Raw genomic sequence first — 20253 nt, forward strand, 5'->3', positions numbered from 1 at the left:
GACAAATGGGCCTAATTCACCTAATTTCAGGATCCCTACAATGTTCACAGGCAGATAGGACCAGGATTTGGATTAGGGTTCCCTTTCAGTGCTGAATATTTTGTCAGGTTTGCAACATCTTGCTGGGAAATTTTATCTGCTGTGGGATGTTTGCAGCTCTACAAACACCCTCATAAAAACCACATTCTGTACTAAAAACCTCTTGTGGAATCATGCCTTTCCAAGTCCTTTCTAAGATGTATTTCAGCCTTTTAGGATGTTAGGACAGGTAGATTCAGTGGACTTATTTTAAGATTGTTTTAAGCTTAGTTTGTATTTTCTACATAAATAACTTTTAATATTAGAAGAGCAGACTAATGCAGAATTTTCTCTTTTCATTTGTTACTAAATGTTTCCTGCCTGGCAAATCCAGAAAGGATCTTTATTGATATACAACAGCTTGAAAAAAGAATTCAGTGGTATTAATAAAGCTATCACTTTTATGTAAGTAAGCAAAATATCTACTTTTATAGATTGAATTGAGTCAGATTGCTATTCAGATGTGCTTTTCTGGAAGGAAATGACTGAAGTCATTAAGATTCATTTCAGACCATATGAATGTTAAATGGTAACCATTCTTTCATATGCTAACTGTGAATACACTTCTTTGGGAGACATACTTCCCTTTTCAAAGAAAATTTGATTTATAACCATAGAATAATGTTGACAATATTAAGATAGATTTCAACCATCCAACAAAAATCAATTTTGGAGGAAGAATTTTGGCTCTAAAACACAAAGTCTGACACTAACTAATGTTTGACTTTAATCACTGCAATACAAATAATAAATCAGAGGCAAGAGGGAACCTGCTGATCTCTATATAGAGATTGTGTATTGTTTTTCATTAAGCAAGCCTCTTCAGATATAAACATATAACAGCTATTTAAAAGTCACTGAAATATCACATTTTTTGGTGTATTTGTGAGCACCATACACTTTTTTGTGTCTCAGTGCAGGCAAACAGCAAACATCTATCTTGTAATGCTAACTCAGAAGGGCTGAATTCACCTCTGGTGTCAGGACTGTAGTGCAGAACCTGGCAATACATCAACAATAAATACAGCATATTCCTTAAGTTTATGTTTTCTTCAAACACCTCGGTGAGTTAATGGGGTGTAAAGCAAAAACAGCAATCTTTTTTCCAATTAATTGAACATGAATTTCAAGGGCAAAGTAAACAAACTAGCGAGTAAACAAGAAGCTGATTTTGCACTTTCAAAACTGACAAAGCAAGTTTTTGCTCAATCTTTTTGGGAAGTGCACATTTCTGATGTAGCTAACTTCAGCAGAAATATCACTTCTGGTGGTGGCTGAAACAACAACAAGGAAAAAACATTAACAAAATTCACAGATAGGTATCAAAACATTTTTAAAAAGAGCTGCTCTGGCCACTAAAGAATTTTGTTAATATGACATGAGTAGTTGTATATGCATGAAAGTAGTATATGCACATGGTAGTTTGTGCAAGGTCATTGCAAATACAAGATGCACCAATCTGGTGAAGTTCCTACAGCAACATAAATGTGTTTATGAGCAGCAGGTGAATTCCTGCAAAAGACTCTAAAGCTATTAACAGCTCGGTAAGGAGTACATAATAATAGGTTGTTAACTCAGCCATCCCAACAAGCACATCAAGAAAGGGCACTTTGAAACTATTAATGCAAATACATTAAAAAACTCAGAAGAAAAAGAGAGAATTGTAATATTTTGCTTCTTTCAATTAATCAAATAAACATCTGTAGGTTTATTCAGGTACAAACAAACCTACCAAAACTACATGGGAGTTACTTAATAAGGTACAATTTCAGTGAATTCAAGTTGGCTAACAAAATTATTAATTTAAATTACAAGCTCCTCTAATGTTCATTTTGATTCCAACAACCACACCAAACCCACAGCCTTTGTTTAATACCTAGTAAAGTGATTATACTGATATTAAAGAGGAAAGTAGTGGTTTAGTGCATTAAATGGAGGGGCTCTCCCTAAATGAGTTTCCTCTTTCCCTTTGGATATTTCTCCCTTCTCCCAGAATGACTGCTTTGGGGACACTGCTACTTAATAAAAAAGAGATTGCTAATATTATGCAGTCAGTGGCTTCATCTTCATTTAATGTGAAAAAAAGACCATTCAAAGAGGAAAACTAATATCCTGTCCCTTTCTGTGGTCAAAGCACAACTGCAATGCAGTCACAGAAAAAAGAGAGAGAGAAAAAAAGGAACTTTTCCTGGTTTTGCTCTCCAAAATGATGCATACCTTTGTACCTCCCCAGGTATCTCTTGAATGCATTGAATAGTGCAGGAAGAAACTGTAAATTAAATTATATTTGAACACTCCTTCATTTAGAGAAAGACATAAACTCATGTCTCAAGATAGGTATCTTGATTTAATCTGTGAATCCACCTTTATGGCTGCAAATCAACAATTTATGAACAGTAAGTCCCTTGTGTATTATGAAGAACACTGTGCTAGCTTCAGTTTTTAAAAGAGTTTGGGCTCATAGATGACTTTTGGGAACTTTTAAGCTACTTTGTATTTTATGAGGGTCTAAAGGAAACATTCTGACTGGTTTTAGAGAAATGGAGACCTAGACATTGCATTCAATTTATAAATAAGGAAATCACTTTGATTTCGATGACCGTCTTTTGGCATGTATGCTTGTTATATTTAGGCCATTGCTCACAAAACTTACCTTTTTTTTTGTAAAAATCTGTCAAACTTTCAAACCCAGAGTTTGACTCCTGAATTTGTCTCAAGGTATCTAAGGGAACTCCAACTCCATTATGATATACAACTAAAACTTACTGCACCTAAACTCAAAGGTGAGCACACTGCAAGCAGTTAATAATAACAGAAACAGCAAAAATAAAATGCTTTGGGAGTACATTCTCTATCTTGTTAATTCTGGATTATACAAGTTAAACTCCTTACCACTTCCTTTTGTGCAACTGATACATTATTTCTGATGAGAAAACATTTCTTTTTTACAGCATGTTCATCAAAATAATCTAAATGTTGTCCTTAGCTGAAACTTTCTGCTATATAAAGTAGCTGCTTATGATTTTTGACCCCACCTAAATACCTGCTTAGGATTAACACTGATTCCTGAGGTTAACATTATTATTATTATTATTCTTGCTGTGTCAGTGCACAATTTTGAAAACTATTTTTCCTGAGGTTCAAACGCTGTAATGGATAGAAAAAGAATTAATAAATTCTTTTATTAGCAACCAGTCTTTCTCATCAATGGATTTAGCTTTCTTAGCTTCATTTGAGGTATGGAGCTAACTGTTTGTGGTCTTGTAATAGTTTGCATACATCCTATGCTTATTCCTATGCCCTTGAAAGCATTTGAAAACCACTTATACTGAACCATTAATACACTTTTTCTCCATTTGTGCAGCTCTTCTAGCAGTTACTGGAATAAGCACTGTACATGTAATTTTCCTTGGAGAAAATGGTATTGGCTGCAGGCAAGAACACAAGATCAGCAGAGACTTAAGTATGGGGTTTGTTTTAATATCAAATCCACCAAGCTTGCTTAAACAGCATTATACTTCTCATTGAGAATTTTTGGTTCAGCAGGAACAACAGCAATACCTCTATAGGCTACTTTATTATTAAATACAAAAGTTCAGAAGGTGTTTCTAAATAATTGACAACATTGATTAGTAGACAAGCCATCTAATAGATGCCTAGCTTAGACCTTCTCTGATAAACCCTTTGCTGCATGTAATTGATATTTAGATGCCAGATTTCTTTTTCAACTAATAGTAATTACATCGGTATCATTAATAATGGCTGCTGCAAGGTCCTTAGGTTCTTTCCTGCAGGCAAAAATGATATCTGGTCAGAGAGTCTGGTAATTAGTCACTCTCATTTTCAATGGTTCTGAGACCTATTTTTTTATTCTCTTTTTAGAATCTAAGGCTTTTATATTTTTTCCCTTGGGAAACTGGGTTAATAACAGTGGAACAGAAAAACTGAGAAGCTTGTTTAACACCACTTACTGTGCTAAAATAAGCTAGGAGATTTCATTTTCATGATTATATCCCAAAGCACATTTGTAGTGATTATTTTTTAAAAACATTCAGCAGACATGGTTCGTTTCCCAGGAGCTGTGAAGGGCCAAGAATGCCTGAGGCACTGCTCAGAGCCTGTGACATGTTATGAAGAAACACTAAGGGCTGCCTAAAACTACTGTCCAAAAGCTCTTGTACATCCCAAATACTCAGCAATCTTTTTCTGATGAGAATTTCTGAAAATGTAATGAAAATGTGTTATTGCATGAATCCTATGTTTCTTGATTCCAGTCATATCAGAAACATTTTACTTGCAGGCAGCAGATTGCTATTTATGACTTAAATGATTTGAACAATTTAAAAAATATTACAAAAGAAATCTGTCCATTAAAAAAAAATAAAATTATTAGCATGAAGTTAAAAATTGCCCAGCTGATAATTTGAAAAAAGCAGGTTTATACTCTATAAATGGCCAGACACCTGAAGTACTCAGATGCTCATCCCTACTGTTGGCAGTCTGTACCTGTTCCCCAATTCCATCACTGATGTTGACTTTAAAATCTAGAGAGGTTGTCAAAGATGCTACAGTAGGGATAGCAACAATAAAGGAAAAAGCCCAAAGAAAGAACCAGCACATGCTAAGGACACAGCCACACCAGCACCAAACAAACCATCACTGCTCATGGATAATGTCACACAGCTCCAGGCTCCCTTCAGCCTTGTGCCAGTGAGAGCTGCTGCATAGATTGTTCTTCATGATATAAAAATTTACCATAAAAGAAAAATCTGAACCAAAAAAAAGTGACAGCTTGTGCTTAAAGGAAATTAACTTCTAACTTAGTTAAACATTTTGCAAAATGGTGACTAAAGAGATGGAGAGACTGGAGAGGTTTGGCTGTTTAAGTAGTGGGGAGGCTGAGGGTCAATGAACTTCACACATGCCATGCAGACCTCACAGAAAGGCAGATTTACAGCCATTTACAAGAGAAATTACTGATTTTACTGCACGTTTCCAAAATTCCACCCAGAATTTCTGAGGACTGAATCTGATCTACATGAGGTGGCTTCTTATGAGAAATGGCTTCTTATTTTATCTAATGAGAACATGTGTGGCTCCTGTTCACTGAGGCTGATTCCAGCCCATAATCAGCCAGGGTCAGGTTGATTAATGGGAGAAGATCATTATGCAGGATATCCTTAGCCAGAGAAGACACAGAGGAACATCTGGTGTCTTCTAAACTGGGATGAGTCACATGATGTTCATAATTTGCTATATTAATTCTTATAAAAATAATTCTGCTATTTAAAACATTATGCACTGAGAGTCTTAAAACTTCTCATTTTTCCTATCATGTAATTTACCTAAAGGTCTGTCACTCAGATCCAGGATGGCTCATTTTAATTCATATTAATGATTTCTCAAAGAAATAGCAAATTCTCAAAGAAATGGCTTTGGTTTAATATTAGATTTTAAGACTGAGCATCATTTCTTGTATGAGTTAAGTGAAGACAGCTGTAGACTGATAGAAAAATTAACAAGGTCATACTGCTTTCTAATTCTTTAAATCTGGTACTTTCCCTTATCTCTCTGCCTCATCAGCTCTTCATCTCTTTTTCAAATCTCATTGGAAAACTAATTTCCCCCTTGCCTCTACTGCTCAGTTATTTTCTCTCTTCTGTTTATTAATTCAACTCTAAATAATCCTGGGATGAAGGAAAAGTAATATTTGACATCCTACATATCCTGTCCACTCACTGTCCTGTGGAGGTGGGTTAATTTTTTTTATGTGAAATTACATAAGTTACAAGTTGAGTCTCCCAACAAAATGAAGAATTTCGGCAAAGGGACTTGTCTTTAAAATTTCATCAAAAGACAAGAAAGCAAAGAAATATCAGCCCTCTCCTCCAAATCCTGATTCTAAAGATATCCTCTGGTTTCTCTGTTTAGAGATTTCACTGCAATGCCTTGGGTTACTGCTTGGGTACATTCCATTAAAATCCCTTCTCTACAGACAGGCTTCCTTAGCTAATTATATGTTATCTTGTGTGTAACAGGAAATGTAATCCAGCTGGTGTGCTTGGGCCACGTGGGAGAACAGACTTAATGCAGTTGCTGATACGTGCACAGCTTGGTGTGCCTAATACAGTTCTTAGGGAGCATTAATTTTTGATGATTAACTTTATGGGTTTGGATGGAAAGGGGAGGAATAAGCATTTTCCAGTTCAGCTGCACAACCTGGTGTGAATCTGGTGAGGGTTATATCCACTGTGTGCCCAGTTCCCTTTCCCATGAGGGAATTCCTACAGAAGGACTCAGTGTCATTACAAGGCTCTAACAAGGCCTCAGTCCCTCATCTGCCTCAAACATGACATCTTTTGATGAGAGGTAAAGAGATGATGATGTCCTGGAATCTTGCAAGAAGTGCAAGCTTTGGTCAGTGTCTGAGTTACAGTTTAAAGTGTAAAAGAAAAATTAATTGCAATTAGCAGTGACACTGAGATTATGTTAATGAGTGATTTTTAAAGGGAAAGACAATACTGCCATGAGACATTTTTTTTTCTTTTAGCAATAGTGTTTGTGGATGATATCAAGGGATCATAAAATATAATGGACAAAGTGCAGAATAGGGCAGACACCCTGTATGAACAGAGATTATTTGCAATGTTTAGGATCTCAAGACCCCAGAGAAAGTCTATGAAGAAATGCTTTTATGAGCACATTTCAGATCTCAAACAGCAAACATTTAAGTGATCTTCTGTGCTATAAAGACTCACTTATTATCCAAGGTATAGTTTACAGAATGATTCACAATCTACCTGAAATCAGGTATTTCAACTACCAGGCCTCAACAATGCAATTATTTCAGGATCATGATATTCTCTCCCTGGTTATATCACACAACTATTCAAACAATGGAAACCCTTTCTCTTTACTGTTACAGAACTCAGAGAATCTTGGACTGAATGTCGAGGAATTTTTGCTCTCCAGGCTAAATCAGCTCTCTAATTATGTCCTAGGTCAGATTTTGTTCACTGCATTTTTGACTGAAAGGCTGCAGAACAAAATGACCTCTTGTCAGACAACCACATAAAAATGAACCAGTGCACTCCTAAATAAGAAACTACAAATCTGTACAACTGGCTCACAATTAAATTTTGTTATTGCCACAGATTTTCATTTTTAGAGACAATATTTCGTGAAGTTCTGAGTGTTTTACAGCGATTCCCAGGAGAAATGAAGGTCATATAGGAAAAGGTGCTTTAAAGCAAAAAAATTACTGAACTGCTTTACTGTACTTTGAAATTAATGTATGATTCCATACTTGTAACTTATTGAGACTCCTGGATAACTCTTTCTCTATTTTATCTCTTTATAACTTGGTAGTCTTTCTCAGAAGAATATTTTTCACAGAGAGGACTTGATTTTTTTTGATAGTTCTCTGTGTGTAACTTGTATTTTACAAGAGTATAAATATAAGTTTCTTGCATCATTAGCACAGTGTAGCCTCATTCCCTTCTTGCACTTGTTCTGGAAATGCATGGAAAGATGCATATTTATGTTCTATGCTCATCATCATTAAGAAAGTCCTTAAGTCATTAAGTCTTCCTTAAGAAATTGTTGGAAATTGCCCCATTTTGTAGAGTGCTTACAGTTTATTGGGCAGCTATTTGATTTCTGAAGTTTACATATCTTCCAGGAAACTTTGGTAGCCCATGACAAGATACAACTCCCATTTGTGAGCCACACAATAATAATGGTAATAATTAAAAGCAGGCTGCTCCCCTAATGTGCTCACCAATGATGTACTGAATTTTTCAAATGTCAACAAGGAACCTTAAAAGAAATAGCAGTAAATATTTGTAAAACTTTGGAACATTGCATAATTCTTCAGAGCTTCAAGAATTTAAGAAACTGATAAAATCAGCTGAACTTGAGGGATTGAGTGGTTGTATTTGATGGAGAAATTCCATTTCTTATATTGTTTATCAGAACAAAACCTCCTTTATTAAATGCAAATGACAGGTAGAAAGAGATAAAGACAGACTGCAAAAGTTGTCCCATTTTTCTACCTAGTATGCTTTATTAGTAGCTAAAACCACTCTCTTCTGCCTTTTTCTTGACTCCCTAAGACATTAATAAAATTTCTGACCTTTTCATATTTAACATGTTCTTCAACTTTACCTGCATTTTTTGCTCTCTGTTAGAGGGATGTCTTTGTGATAAATTCATACTGGATCCAGTAGAAAATTATTTCACTCTTATCATATTTCCTGTGAGCATGTAACAACATCCCTATTTTGTCACTTCTGCTGAGAACAGGAATGGTGATATTCCCCTATTTCAGAGTTCCTGGGAAGGCTGAGAGATTACAGTGTCACTGGCTACATCTACCCCTGTCATAACACAAACTATGCTTTCTAATATACAGAGCTGCACAGTGAAGAATAAAAAATTAATTGAAACTTAATCAAAATAAATTAATTGTACATATTAATATTTTCTGGCTTTGAGGTAGGAACCATCCCTTTTTCTTTCTCAATATAAAATTTCATTTGCATTTGGCCACTACACTTAGCCAGCATTTTAATTTATGCTTCTTGATTTGAATATTATTAAAACAAGATTTAAATATTATTACAGTGGTGTAAAATAACATCTTCCAATTTAATGCTGTAAATAAGCAGACTGACTTGCAGTACCGGATTATTCATCTCTCTGATCTAGAACCTGGTCTCCAAGAGAGGTCTTGCAAATTACACCAGCGCCACAGCACTGAAAGATGCCAGCAGTGCATTTATGTCCCCTGACCTCAGAGGAAAGAGTTTACAGATAGAGGAAACTCCTTATGTATTTTAAAATGGATGCAGAAAAAAGTGGATGCAGAAAATTCTTCTCTTTTCTTTTCATAAAATGACATAAGGGTGTTTTAAACTGTATCTAGCAAAGGGTCATAAAGCCTGTGCATGTAGTCCTGCTCCTCAATGGTCAAAGTTAAAGGAATAAGTAGATCTCTAAGAAAAATTATTTGCCTTGTCACTCAGCACTGACTGGCATTGGCACATCATCCATTGAGAAAGGGTTTTATTAAATACATATATAGGATTTATAATTTACCATCCATACAAATGGCTACAAAACTTTGGAACCGCTCCTACTCAACTGAATAAAATCTCACAATTTGTCGTGTTTAATTCACCTCTTTAATATCAATGCAGAAAAGAAGTTCAAGTCATAATGGGGCTTACTAAGATAATGGATTCTGAAGGAAGAACCTGAAGGACTTCCATTAGTGTAGAAAATAGGGTTCCTTGCTTTGGCTTACCAAATATTCTAAGCAATCTGTCTTCTCCCTCTAGTTGTCCTATTTAAATAGTTTGGATTTTCTCCCCAGTTTACCCTTTCTTCTGCATCATTAAAGCTGCATAATCTCAGTAGAGAAGTGCAGTCAAGGAATAAAATTCTCAGATATTTACAGAGCCTAATATCCCTCATACTTTCTTTCATGACTTGTTTTGTACTCCTGTTCTTTCTGATCTTCATACATGCACATCAGTTCCACTGTGAATTCAGACGGAGGCAGAGAAAGAGCAAGAACCGACTTACCAGGGACCTGTTTAAAGTACAAACACCAAAAATTTCCTATCTATGTCTTCAGGACTGAAGGCACTGGCCAGCACAAAATTTTTTTACTGGTATGAGGCCCTGTAGCAACTGGAAATGACCAAATACATTTTGTGCCTATGGAGAAGGAGGCTTCAAATTATGCTTTCCCAACACATGCTGTGTGTGCACCTTGTAATGCATGTTGTAGCTCTACTCTGTGTGAAATTGCCTAATTTTAACAAAGTGCCAGAAATTTGATAGTTTCTCTCTCTTGTAACCGTTTGTAACCCTGTAAACAAGGCTGGTACACTCTATCCTTTAAGCACATATTATTGCTTTATTTAGCATCTTTTGCCTCAAAATGATATCACATTCCCATTCACCTTAATTCTGTTCAGTATCACTCTAATGTGAAGCTTTTACAGTCCATAAATCAAAATATATTCAAGCATGTGATCCATTAATCCATGTTTGTAAATGTAGTTACTATGAGACAAGTAAATGTACGATCTGCTTGCTGCTCTACTTGATTCTGATGTGAAACAAGAGTCATTAACAACTTAGAAGCAAAACAACAAAAAAATCAGCACAAAATAAAACATCTGGCATACACAGCATTGTATGTGGGGTCAAGTGAAAAGGTTTTAAAAAATACTGTTAAAGATACGAAACACATTGCTCTTTAGGATCTGGGTGATGCTGTAAGTGAGACCTACTTTCTCATAGTACTTGATCTCGTAGTCCAGAACTGCTCCATGGGGAAAGTCCGGCTCTTGCCAGGAGAGGGCAATGCTGTTTTGGGAAGCCCAGTCCTTCCTTACCATACCTATCAAGGTGGGTGCTGAAAGGGAAAAGGATAACTAAGGGTTAAAGACGAAGCACAAGGTTTATCCTTCCAACCTCCTGTCTGAGGATACCAACCCGAGGCAACTCGGAGTGACCTCCAGACAGAAAAGCGTGACAGATGGCAATTCTCAGGGAAACCATATAACCTGGAATTAATGTCTCAAGTACACGCTGGTAACTCCTCTGCTGAAGTGCAGAGCAGCTTCTGAAAAATGGCTGTGTGCAAAAACACAAAAAAAGGAATGTTTGGTCTGCCTCCTGCGCCAGCCGGGCCGCGCTGCTGGCTCCGAGGACACCGTGTCCGGAGCAGAACCACATTCCAGAGGCAGCACATTCTGCATGCAGGCAAATCTTCATTAAATGTTATACTTCAGCTGTTTAGGATGTACATTCAATTTACTCTTTGGGGTAAAATAAAGCGACACAGCTTAAAACAGACGCGATTAATCCCTTTTTGGGTGCTTTGGCCCTTTGTGAGGTGTATGCGTGCACCAAGCTCCTTCAGGAGGCCCCTGGAAGGGATTGGAGCATGGGAAAAGTGGGGGCAAAAACAGCTTCTGGAAGGGGCCCAACATGCATGGATGCAACCAGGATCCAAATTATCTCCCTGTGGGGTCAACCAATTTGAAGAACCAGTTTTTCTGCCTTTTTGGAAGAGAAGGTGCACGGTTATCTCTGCAATGATTTCAAGTGGTGCAAAGATTGCATTCTAGAAAACGATCTTTGCTTATTTTATTAATCTGGTCAAGCATGTGAAAATATTCTCCAGGCACTAATGTGGTTTTAGTAGTATTGATGTGCAGCTCTCCCAAATGTTACAGCAAACCCAGTCATATTTTTCAACAGTCTTGAACACAACTAAGATCAACACTCCTGCTACCATAAGTGGTTCACAGGTTTCACGGTATGTCTTTCCCCTAAAAAGTATCAGTTTATTACACACCCTCCCCCATTCATCTCTCCTCTGAATCTTACTTAACTTCCAAGTTTCCATGGAGTTGTCTCCTAAAAATAACACATTTTTATGACTTCTGGTTTTATCTTTTGAACGAAAGACTCTCCCCAGGAAAATGAAAAGAGAATCTGCTTCTAGTCACAAAATTTCACACTTTAGTTTTCTTTTCTGTAAACATTTCAGGATGTTTAAGAAATGAAAACAATAAATAAATTCTAGAATGTAAGCAAACACCAAAGAAAACAAACCCATGTGTTTGTCTTTGAAAAAAGGGAAACTCTACATGGAGACATGCACGTTTTTCTCTGTGATAATGCATTTATCTGAGAGAGAAAATTAACTTCCATCCCCTGTCGATCTTCCTTTGGGTAATTATTCTGTGGGATAATAGTTTTGTCCTCTCTGATGTGAAAAAAAAAACAAAACCAAAAAGCAACAACTCAACATATAAAACTAGAAAAAAGCCCTACTGAAGTGTTTACACAGAAAACTTCTACACCTTTGCCACTTTAACCACAGGTCTGATGCATGGGTATCAGAGGAAAAAAAAAATAAAAAAAGATTTCCTGCCAAGCAGAGTAAAGGATTCACCTAGTTTTCAGGAAGTCCTTAAACAGCATAATGTAAGTAACTGAACACAATAAAACACAAACTAATAAATAAAAAGTATTCACAGGATTTGAACCAAAATATTATCCCTGGGTAGGTATAACTACTCCCTCAGCTAAAATGAAATTTTTACTCTTGAAACTGAGGGTGAAGTTGAGCTCTCATAATATTTCTCTGGGGTACAATCAACTTCTCCAAGCAAGATACAAAGTCAGGTCTGTTTAAAGGAAAGCAGGAGCTAGCAAATATTGAATTTGTAATTGCTGAACACTGATCAAGGGCCTAGGAAGGCACTGCTCATATAAATTGGTTTACTATTTGTTATTTTGAATCATTCACTGGCATTGAGCTGTGATTTACAGGTGGATCTGAGGGAGCTATAGAAACCTGTCAGATACATCTTGTACCCCCTGTGTGCCTGCTTAGAGGTGATGGGCATCAGCTGGGCATCCTTGCAAAATTATTAATATTGGTGACGGAAAACACGAGGTTAAGCTGTAGATAAAATTATATTCTTGGCTCTTTTAGGCTTTTAAAATATAGACTGCTGATACAACATTATATTCAAATTATAGCCTAAGTTTTACAAGTTTTTCATAGGCAGGGATTTTCCTTTGTGTTCTAACTTCCAAATTTATACAGCAATTCATGCATGTTTTCAGCCTGAGCTCAACACAGTAGTTCTTCCATTTGACAAAGTGCATTTCAAAAGCACAGTCATGGTGCACTGGAAGAGCCTCTCAAAACTTCAGTATATGAAATAATCCCAGTTATCTTCCTGGGAAACAGCTCAGTAGGAAATTAGCAGAACAAAATTATTTTAGATCTCCCCTAAACCACTTGTGCTTGACCTGCACGTGAAACCAACAAGCACAATCAGCAAGGCTCACACCTGTAGCACTGTGCCAGCACTGAATCTTCTAAATCCAAGTGCAGAGATGTGCACATAAAGCTGTGAACATGAGAAGTGTATTTGTGTTTGTTTCAAGTAAAAAAAAAAAAAAAAACCAACCAAAAAAAAGTGTTCTTTTTAACAAAAAGGCTCAGAAGAATCACCATTGATCATTTCCTGTATGTGGAGAAGGATGATCCTGTTTTTGCCAGTTATGATTCCAGTCAGAAATTTATTGTAGCAAGGAACAGAAGAATAAAGCCAAGTAATTAAAGCACAGCTAGCCGAGTTTCTATTTCTTTTGTTGTGAAGTGCTCCTAAAGAGCACTCATTTCTGTGGAGAAATTTCAGCTCCTTATAACTGTTGCTCACCAGAGCAGAAGTCAATTAGACCTTAGAGATCCTATCTACTTATTGTTACAGCTCCTTTTAACCATCAGATTGTAAGATAGGTAAATCCTATTTTCCCATTCCTAAAGACTGCTCTAATGTCCCTATGATGAATCAATAGGAAATTCTTTTAATTAGTTGTTTCAAATCCAGTAGCTGCAGGAGAACTCTAATATGGTTACCCAATGAAACCATTTGAAAAAATAAATGCTTTGAAGAGCAGCATGGGTTTTAATCACTTTAAGGGCAGCATTTTCTTGCCATTGGTCCTAGGCTGAAGGGTGGTTTCTGGCTCTTGAGCTCAGCACTGATCTGTGTTTTTATGGAGGAGTCTTTGTACCATCTGTTTTCTTCTGCACTGTTATAAATTTCTTGAATCACAATGAGTCATCTACAATGTGGTGAGCTCCTCATTTAATTTAGCCTGATAAGCTTCTCAGTCTTTTCAATTTTTATTGAATAATGGAAATTCATTCTTTAATTCAGAGTGAGCTGTTTTTATTCTAAATTCCTCTGGCTTCTCTTTTTCAGAATCTTTCTTTTTCTCATGTTCTACACACAGGAGAGAAAAATGTGTATTTTAAACAATGACTGCATCAAAGTATCTTTTCCCTAGAAATGTTCTCTTTTTCTGAGGCTGACTTCCATTATCTGTAACTGTCTGATTTCAAAATAGGTGATCTGTAGTGTTGCTAAAGCTTTTTTCCTTTAGTGCATTTTCTAATTGTGCCATTTCTTGTTTCACACTCCTGAAAGTAGGCAAAGAAATGCCTTCTGTTTCCAGGACTGAACAGCTTTTATAGGATGTCCATTCATGGTGAGGAAGCTTCAGACCCTATGGCAGCTGATGACCAAAGCTCATCTGATACCTGTTCATACATGGAATCATTCAACCCTTCATATCTCATTTCAAATCTTGTTTTCTTGGTGAAGAGAAATCATGACAGCTCAAAGACCCCTCCCTTCAGTCATTTTTTTGTTAAAAAAATCTACCATCAAACAAGATCAGGTTTTCCAGCAGTTTTGTCCTCTTCCTTCCTTCCTTCCCCCTGAATTGTATCTGTTTTGCCCAAAACCAAGGAAGAGCCAGCAGATACAAATTCAGAGAGGAGAGAGTGGAAGTGGGATTGGAACTGTACACATGCTGTGGGGAGGACTGCAGCTTCATTCCTTTGGACACCATCCTCATCAGAAGGCTGTGGGTCTCAGTATGTAAAATATTGGGAGTCTCAATATGTAAAACAATGCCATTTGAGATTGCATGTTTAATTCAGTTTGTTGTTTCTATACCTCTGCCATTACCAACAATAATACAAATTGCATAACTCAATGTTATTCTTTCCTTGAGACCTCTGCCTGCTTCAAGGTACAGGAGAGATCACACCTACCAAAATATAGGGCTTTATCACCTGTTTTCTGAGCAGGGTTGCCCTTCAGAGGAGGGAATCCATCCCTCTCCCTGCCTCTTCCTCCTCTCCTATCTCAGTCACTTTTCAACTGCAGTTATGGGAAAATAGTAATTTTCCCATAATAATAAACTACTCAATCCCCCTGATTCTCTTTCAAAACTCATTAATCCCTGCTAGGTTCACCCTATAGAGGAGGAAACCTGCTTTAACATCCCACAGGAAGGCAACATTCCTCCTGCTGGGGAACAAATTCTTCCAGTAAGAGAACAGTTGAGGGTGGAAGAGATATCAGTGCTGTAATGAGTAGTTTACATTGATTATGTTGGGTCAGAAAGCAAAAGAAAACTGTTTTCTTGGTCATGAAAAGGAAAGGGCCTCTTCAAGCTTCAATCACAGATTAATGGCACAATTAAACCAACAAACTATGCTTAACACTATAGAAGTTATAGTTATCTAATAATCTCAAGTCCATTAAACAAAAATGTTAGGAAATCAATTAATCAGAATAGAGATGTATCAGGGTCCAAATCTGAAGTGTTCTTCCAGGTGGTAAAAACACACTTTGCACTTTTTCTATACCAGAAAAGTCTATTATAATTTTACAGTTTCACCGGCCTATGTTCTGTAACTATATTACAATTCCTATACTGTTGGACACTGAGTATGATTTTATATTATAAATAACAACAAAAAGAGCACCGAGATTTAATTCACAATGCCACATTTAAAAAAAAACAACAGACTTTATTTCAGGGCACAGTAAGAAAAATATTACTTTCACTTCTGATTCTAGAAAGACTATTAGAAAGGTAATAAACAGTAAAAAGGTCCTCTCTTAGAGAAGACATTTTACTCCAGTAACAGAACTGGAAGCAATGAAACAACATCTCCTGATCCACGATACTGCCTCCAGGATTTTACCCATTTGAGCTACTTGCCAAGGATTTTCCAGGGAAGTTAAGAGGCCTGAAGCCTTTATCCTGCATTACATACATTACATGTATGTAGCCTATGATCAGTCATCTCAAGGATGTCGTTGTGCTGTCATCCAGAGGAGTCCTCATTCCTGCAATATGGTTATTAATCCTCCAGCAGAGATGCAGTTCATCCTTTCTTTCTTTTGTGTTTGTTTGCTCATCCTTCTGTTGCTATCTTTGTAGGATAAGGGAAGAAAGAGTATCTTATGAACAAGGGATGTGATAGGGATCCAGGAGACCTCTGTTTATATTCTTTTCTGGTTGTGCTCCAGAGATTTTCTTTAATCTTTTGACTGAGCTATCTTAACGTACAATGTGAATGCCAATAAGTTCCATTATTTGCAATACGTGAGCTCTTTCTTGTTAGAAGTGTGAGCATGTGAATATAAAAGACTAAAAACTAAGCACAAGTTGACATGGGAAAAAACCCCACAGAAATATGAACAGAAATTAAACTTTTATAAACAACCCTCCCAGTCCATAACCTATCTCTTTATATTAAAGATGTTTCATCAGGTTTATACTAAATTCAGCAAGAATTTGTTTTCTTACCACACAAGCTTGCTTTCAATTAGTACAGTGACTAGATAAGATATTTGATTCTTCCCATAATAGAGTCTCTTATCTTCCTAATAATTTCTGTAGTAATTCACAGTTAAAATGCTTGGAGGGGATACTATTAGTGGCACTAACCTTGGAGTTCAAAGTTGAGTATGGTGTTTCCCTGACAAAGCATTACAGCCAGCAAATTAACAAGTTTGAGGTAAAAAAAAAAGTATATTTTACTTCATTTTCTTACACTAGTTCCCTGAAGGTTTGCACTCAAAAGACAGCAGAGCAGTGTGCTTCTTTTGAAGCACTTCATTTACTGAAAATAGGCCTCCAGCAAGTTATAATTATCATCTCTCCCTCCATCTTAAAGTCTTTCCTCTTGCAGATCCCCTTTGCTTGCTCAGAAATGGTGGATGGAAGCCAAGTGAACCCAATACCCTTGTCAAAATCTGGATTCTGCTACAGTGTGGTGGGCTAAAGGTCATGATAGACACAACCCCCAGATTTCCTCCAGGGTAAATGTAGATTCAACATGGCTTTTGTGCTCCATAATGCAATTCTTCCTTGCTGCCTAATTTCGCTTTCATCTGTTGTTGATCTCATGTAAGGAGACAGTAATTATTCATCCACATGATTTTGCAACACTACAGATTTCCTTTCACTTACAGAATGTGCTGCCATTCTCCATTTTTCAAGCTTCAGACAGAAGCACTCCTAAATCTTTACTCCTTACAGGACCTACTCACCTTCTGGTACTTCAAAGTGGATTTTAGTAGAAGATACTTAAAACAAAAGTTTAAAATAAAGCCTCAGCTGTCAGTCAGACTGTGTGGCTGTTCTGCTCTCTCTGATGGCGTGTTATGTGCAAAACCTCAAAGGTAAAAAGTACTGTGAGATATTTTACAAGTTATAACACAGTGCATGGTTAAAAATATCATAGTTACAAATTTGTTTGTTTTTTTAGAAATAGTATCCCTTAAAAAAATCACACAAATGCTTTACCTAAATTTATGTTTTAAGGAGTTACTTTCTATGCTCTGTATGTCTGAAGCAAGAAGAATAAATGCAATTTAAAAAAAGCATAGAGAGGGGGTGTGAGTCCAGGAATCAGATGCAAATGAAACAAAAATATGCAAAACTAAACCAGGATGCCTGTCACATAAACAGAAATAATGTCAAATCAACAGGCCCCTGGCAACCAAAGGGATTTGCATCAGAATAAGCAGATTCTTGGCTCCTTTCTACTGCCTTTCAGGGCTGGAGCAGCAGGAGGCAATGAGAGACTTAATGACCCAGTGGGTCACAGGGGTTCCTGAGGGAACAGTTCTCTGAAAACCAGAGCTGCTCTCTCCTTGTTTGGCAAAACTGAGGTTGTGTGGGACTGGTGTATCAGCTCACTACAGGTGGCAACAACTTCTGTGGCTGAATGGCACAGCAGAAATGTGGTAACTGGGGAAAAAAAGCCCTTCTTTTCACTGGCTTTTTCAGGGCATGTTGTTCTGGATCAAAAACCAGGAAAGCATGCAAGAGGCCGCTCCAGGCAAGTCCATTCCCTTCCTGTCACTCCTTATGGCGATTATAAACCCTGTTGTGGTACCTACAGGAGAAGTAACAGAACATTATGTCCTTAAGCAGCAGATTTTCTGCTTTCACAACCTCAAATGTTCTGTGTTGTGCTGTTCACTGTTCCTTCTGACTCAAACATTGTGGCGAGCCACTGACTCTTGGCTGGTGGTATGTTTGAAATTGGTGTGTGTGCTTTCCTGGGGTACTATGGCTGACATGCAGGATTCCTCTAAAAAAGATGGCAGAGTGGCTTATGGGGTTTCCTTTTTAAGGAAAACTGTGCTAAAAGAGAAGGAGGCAGGAGAAATTGGTTTATCAACAGACTCATATTGCTACTATAATGATGTTAATCAGCGTGAAGAAAGATGTGTTCCAGCCCGTGTGTTTTACAAGTTAAAAATACCATTCCAGCGCTGCTAGGTGCCCTGTGATGTGGGAACAACCTGTGGTGACACATTTCTTCAGAGAACTTTGTTTTCAGCCTCCTGGTGTAACTTGGGTATTGCCATAAATTGATTGGAAATACAACTTGAGGTTAAGAAGGCGTCATTTATTGCAGCAAGGTGTCATTATGGAAACAGAGCTGTAACTAAGTCTCATTCAGCAACAACCCCTCCAGGGTCAACTGCAACCAAATTGCTTTGCAGAACTTCCTGCTGCTAAATTGATCTCAGAAGTTTGAAAATGAAATAAGCAGGTTAAAAAGCACTAGCAAATCTGCCATCTCTTCACTCCATTAATTGCTACTCGTCCTGCGATGTAACAAAGGCAAACATAAAATGTACACTCATTTCGGCAAATCTATCCTGGTCTTGTTTATATCCAAATACAAGACTAGATCAGATTGTAAGTAATTTTCTGTCAAACAGTACTTTACAGGTCTGAAAGAGGTTTTTCTTTTAGTAAGAATATCATGAATATTTTATGTGAACATCTTCTGTGAACCTTCTGTAAAAGCTGTGCTTGTTGGCATGTGCAGAGAATGTCAGAGCTACTGTACTTCAACATTTTGAGTAAATGTGTGTAAGTGCATGGAGACACATCCAATACCGACTTCAAATGTACATATTCAAATAATTTTCCTCAAAATGTTGATTTTCACAAAGCATTCTATAAATCACAGTGATGCCAAATATATATACCCTCATAAATTAATTCCCAGAGTGATTTTACAAACAAAATTGTGTAACTTATTATATGCTTAATACATGCTAAAAATATTCCAAAGGTTTAGTCTAGCTCTGTTTTATTGAGGGTCAAGTATCTTTTAAATCTTTAATGTGGAAACCTAGGCACAGAAAAGCAGACCCTTTTAAACTCTGGCATACAGACAAGAAACAATTCTAGGAGGCCAGGAAGTCAATGGTTTGTACTCGATGCACAGGAATCACTGAAAAGCACTGCTGCTGTCAAATGGAGGTTAGCTGTTCAATTTCTACTCAAATAGTGTAGAATCTGTCTTGATTCAAACAAGTTAAAAAACTGGGGATTATTCTGGCAAGTTCTCGTAAATCCCTTTGTAGTTAGGAGATGAGATGCTGCACCTGCTTTGGGTGTTTGTAGATCAAATGTATGCCCTGGTTTTAGCCACAGTATTCAATACATTCATCAGTACCATCAGCACAGAAGCTCACTGCAAAACAAGCCATGCATCTTCTTTAAAGGTGACCTCCAGAGCAATGCAGGATTTTAGATATGTCAAAATCCTAAATAAATTTTTTCTTTTTCTTTTTTTTTTTTCTTAGTTGGGTGTATCTATACAATACTTCTGCATGAAATAGCATGTTTAAGTTACCAAAAAAAAACCCAGGGACAAAAAATTGTGGCACATGCTCTATAGTGAAAGATCATTTATGTTTTCTTTTAGTTTGCTCATTGGGGATGCGTACACACCTCTGAGACTGAGGGCAGGTTCTCAGGGTGATGGATAGAAGCAATGACAGCTGAAGGCATCAGGGCAAATCAACTCTAAAAGCAAAGAGCCGCTGGCCTTTAACTTCTGTTATATGTAAAACCTGAGGTTCAGAATAGGCCAGTGGCTCTTTCTGGACTACTGTGCTCATATTCTGAAAACATGTCACACTAATATTAAATGCATTTGAAAAATAAATGTCTTTTTTTTGTGTGTTTTTTTCTCTTTCAAGAAGATTGAGTTGCTTTTATTCGCAAAGACAAAACGCTTCAGAGTTGAAAAACCATTGGGATCTAAAGAGTTTTCATCTTTCTGACTTGTATAAAAATTAAAACACCAAGAAAGTGTAGAAATTAGATTAGATGATAGGCAGTAAAATATATTTCAAAGTGAGGTTTGTGGAAACCTGGGTAATTATGGAATAACCTTTCAAAAGAGAAGCCTCTTCAACTATTTGCTGCTAGTTAGCTCATGCCCTG

General features: G+C 37.0%; 1 protein-coding gene across 3 annotated transcripts in view; it reads right to left on the bottom strand.

Moving 5' to 3' along the window:
• Positions 1-20253, bottom strand: part of LOC102113376 (ephrin type-A receptor 6) — a 385909-nt gene that overhangs the window by 123844 nt on the left and 241812 nt on the right. For 2 of the 3 annotated variants that reach the window (XM_014253507.2, XM_088052285.1), the window contains exon 6: positions 10383-10507. The exons of the other annotated variant lie outside the window; for it this stretch is intronic. In XM_014253507.2, the coding sequence (XP_014108982.2) occupies positions 10383-10507 (125 nt within the window). The remainder of the gene's footprint in view (positions 1-10382; positions 10508-20253) is intronic. 3 annotated transcript variants of the gene reach the window in all.

Source organism: Pseudopodoces humilis, chromosome 2 (genome assembly GCF_049639895.1).
Source record: "Pseudopodoces humilis isolate 2021_Gansu_Grassland_sample_001 chromosome 2, ASM4963989v1, whole genome shotgun sequence".
Classification (NCBI taxonomy): Eukaryota; Metazoa; Chordata; class Aves; order Passeriformes; family Paridae; genus Pseudopodoces; species Pseudopodoces humilis.